Source organism: Nestor notabilis, unplaced genomic scaffold, assembly GCF_000696875.1.
Source record: "Nestor notabilis isolate BGI_N333 unplaced genomic scaffold, ASM69687v1 scaffold25867, whole genome shotgun sequence".
Taxonomy (NCBI): domain Eukaryota; kingdom Metazoa; phylum Chordata; class Aves; order Psittaciformes; family Psittacidae; genus Nestor; species Nestor notabilis.
The window spans coordinates 1-3,393 of record NW_009935528.1 but is presented as its reverse complement, the minus strand read 5'-3'; the positions used below and the strand labels follow the sequence as shown (position 1 = coordinate 3,393).

Below are 3,393 nucleotides of genomic sequence, written 5' to 3'. Positions count from 1 at the left end.
CACCCCCACCTCAGCACATGTATTTCCAAATGTTCCTGCCTGTCCTGAGCTCACCTGACTCACTTCCCAGGCTCCAGCAGCAGCAATCCATGCAGGACAGGGGAGGGCTAGGGCACGGAAGCCCAAGGGAAATGATTTCCCTGATGCTAGAGGCTGCCAGGCTCTCTATAAATCCAGGCTGCAAGCACACAAAGCTGGAGCCATGGGACCAGCTGCCTGGCTCAGGAACAGCTCTGTCCACAGCTATTCCCACTGGAAAATTAGGAAGTAGTTGTTCTGATCTATCTTTACGCAGCCCCTTCGCTTAGGTTGGAAGAATACACAAGAGGGGGATATAAGTTCAAAAGAGGAAAATAGAAAGGGTTTATTACAGATCTTACAGCTTCCCATGTAAGAGGTCCCCTCTGTCGCTCCCTCCAGCTCCTCAAGCCAGCTCCCCGGCTGAGGGTGCTCCCAGCTTGCTGAGCTTCTGCAGCAGGGTGCTGCGCAGCTCCTTGTCACTGACATTGTCCGTGATGGACTCGAGGAAGTGCCTCTCGTTGGCTGTCCGCAGCGTGTTGCCAGGGGACGTATCGGCGCCGCTGAACACCTCATACTGTGAGAGGACCTCCAGTGCCACCACCACCAGTGGCTCACTGCACCCCTGCCCTGGCAGCATGGCAGCAATGTGCAGCAGGTGGCAGAACATCTGGATGCAGATGAAGGACACCTCTTGCGTGGAGGTTCTGTCCTCAGGGTGCAAGGGGGACCCTGCGATGCTCTTGACAGAGCCCAGCAGGTCCGTCAGGCTGCTGCAGTAGAGCTGGACCACATGGAACCAAGCCTCTGACGGCAGCCAGGTGGAGCAGCTGGAGCTGCAGAGGAGCTGGAAGCCCCGCAGGAAGAGCACGGAGAACTGGAGGTAGCAGGCAAACGGCCGGAGGTTGAGCAGGGGCATGTACTGCACGTACTCCAGCGTGTACGGCACGTGCAGGATTTGCCTCTCCAGCAGGTTTTCGACCACGTGTATGAGCCTTTTCCATTCACTGTGGCTGCACCAAGGGAGGACCTGTATGAGGGCCACCAGGAACCCTTTGCTGAAGAGATTCACTTCTTCGGGGTTGTCCACATTGACTTTAAGGAGTGTCAGCATCGTCTCCCTGAGTGCTGTGGACACACAGCAGCATTCCATCCATGCCAGGAGCCCGCTGCCTGGTCCATAGGCTGGCAAAGGCTGGGATGTCCACTCGTCCTCAGGGAGTGTGCAGATCTCAAACAGTGTTGCTGGGACCTCGTTCTTGAAGTGGTCTCCATAAAGCTTCTTCAGCCGCAGACCAACGGTCCAGTCCAGCAACGCCACCTTCCTGTGAAGCCAAGCGAGTGACTGGACCCACAGCTCAGGGGAAGGGGCAGTTTCTGGTCTTACCACCTCACAGAGCTGGCAGAGGATGTTCAGTATCAGGTCTTTGGTCTCCAGTGAAGGGAAGAGCTGGTCCCTAGGCTGATGCCAGTACTTTGTGTAACCATCTAGAAGCTTGCAGAGGCTAAGAAGAAGTGGGAATGGGTGACAGGACTTGATCCAGTGCTCTTCTGAACAGGACTGTATCCCCAGAACCTTACTGAGGATCTGCAGGCTCAGCTCAATATGAACAGAGTCTGACTTCACATAGGGAAGGACAAAGGTTTTAGTCACCTCTGCAGGTGACACAAGTGGGGTGTCTGAGCTTGGCTGCATGAGAAAGACCAAGAACTCAAGGAACTGCTCCTCTTCCCTCGCAGTGGAAAGCCTGCCCCATACTGACTCCTCCAGACACCTCAGCACCAGGCTGCATGGCCTGCCGGGGTCATTGTGGGTCTCCAGGAAGCTCAGTGCAGGGAAGGAACATAGGATTTGTGCGAGGAACTGGTGTGCTCCCAGATTGACTACAGCAAGGTTACAAACCTGCTTCACCATGGCTTCAGGGTATAGCAGCGTGAGCCTGGCCACAGAAGCCACAGCCCTGGTCAGGCCTTCATCAGACACGCTCCTTGTGATCTGGTTGAAAGTCACATTCAGATCCTCCTGGAACCCCTCCATGACAACCTGCAAGTTCAGGGACAGACCCCGTCCACCCCAGGACACCAGGATGCCTGAGATCACTTGGTTTTTGTCAGTTAACGAAAGCTCAGTGTAAGACTCCACAATGGCTTTGGTCACTTGCCTCTGCAGCTCTTGGGCCTCCTTGTCTTGGTGGAGCATGGCAAAGCTCACCAGCGTCTCCAGCAATTTCAAAACCAGCTCTGGTTTCTGGAAGAGAGCTTTGTTTTTCACAAGGCAGTCAAGCCAGTCCCTTGAAAAGACCCAGGTCTTCTCAGATGCAAAAATGGAGCACATCTCCACATGCCGGTCCAGCCTTTGCTCAATGATTGTCATAGCAACCGAAGACAGAAGGCTGGTCTCCAAATCCTTGCTCTTCAGGTTGGCACTGTTCTCCTTGAGAAAGTCCTTAGAGATCTGTGTCAGCTCTAACACTACACATGTCTCATCCTCACCCAGGTCTTTAACTTCTGAGAAGCAAGCCAGGTTCTTCCCAAGGGTGGTAAGCGTATCTAGGAGCCTGTAACTCTCATAGCAGAGCACCTCCTCAGAGCTGTTCAGTGTGCCCTGCAGCTCCTCCCCCCAGGCATGCAACACACTAGAGAGAAAGTCCAAGCCAACAAAGAGCTCCTCACGGGACAGCTTGGCCATGGACAAGAGGCTCATGCTTCTCTCTGCTTCCCTAACCTTCTCATCCAGCCCCCTGTGGTGGTACGTGCTTTCAGTGTCAACAGACCAGAGGCTGACCACAGTGCTGATCTTCTCCAGGTACTCTGCCACAGGGAGGGGGCTGCTTTCTGGCTCCAGCTCAGTGAACACAGACAGCAGCTCTGCCAGGTTGGCCAGAGCATAGCACTTCATGCGGGGCAGGGCGATGCTCCCGTAAATTCGCTTTAACCCCTCTATCAGGACCATGAGCAGGCTGGTGGCAGCAGGGGGGTCGCTCAGAGGACCAGGGTCACCCTTGAACCTCTTTGGGGGCTGGAGGCCATCATCCAGGGAGGACTCACACTCATGCTGATGTATGAGAGCGCTGAACGCAGAGACTGTTGCGTCTTCCTCTCCCTCCCTGTGCTTCATCACCTCCCACCACACATCCAAGAAGAACTTGATGTCTGATGGGGACGTCTCGCCGGCGATGTACTCCACCAAGTGCTCCAGCTGGCTCTGGCGCACATCCTGGGGCAGCGCCAGCAGCAGGCGCACGAAGAGCCGGGGCTCGCTGAGGGCTTTGACCAGCTCGAAGAGGATGGTGTGGTTAACGTCGGGGATCATCCTGCCCATGGAGAAGAAGCCATCCTCCTTCCAGCCCTGGTCCAGCGAAGCAGCCGGGGGAG

The 3,393-nt window shown here is 55.6% G+C and overlaps 1 protein-coding gene across 1 annotated transcript; it reads right to left on the bottom strand.

Annotated features, from left to right (window-relative positions):
* Positions 1–424: 424 nt before the first annotated feature.
* On the bottom strand, positions 425–3,385 carry GEMIN4 (gem (nuclear organelle) associated protein 4). The gene has a single exon (XM_010017896.1). The coding sequence runs from the start codon at positions 3,338–3,340 to the stop codon at positions 425–427; it is 2,916 nt and encodes a 971-aa protein (XP_010016198.1). The 5' UTR covers positions 3,341–3,385.
* Positions 3,386–3,393: the final 8 nt, after the last annotated feature.

What these genes read in the sequence shown, in the direction of transcription:
- GEMIN4 (XM_010017896.1), bottom strand. Translation starts at nt 3,340, where the DNA reads ATGGGCAGGATGATCCCCGACGTTAACCACACCATCCTCTTCGAGCTG.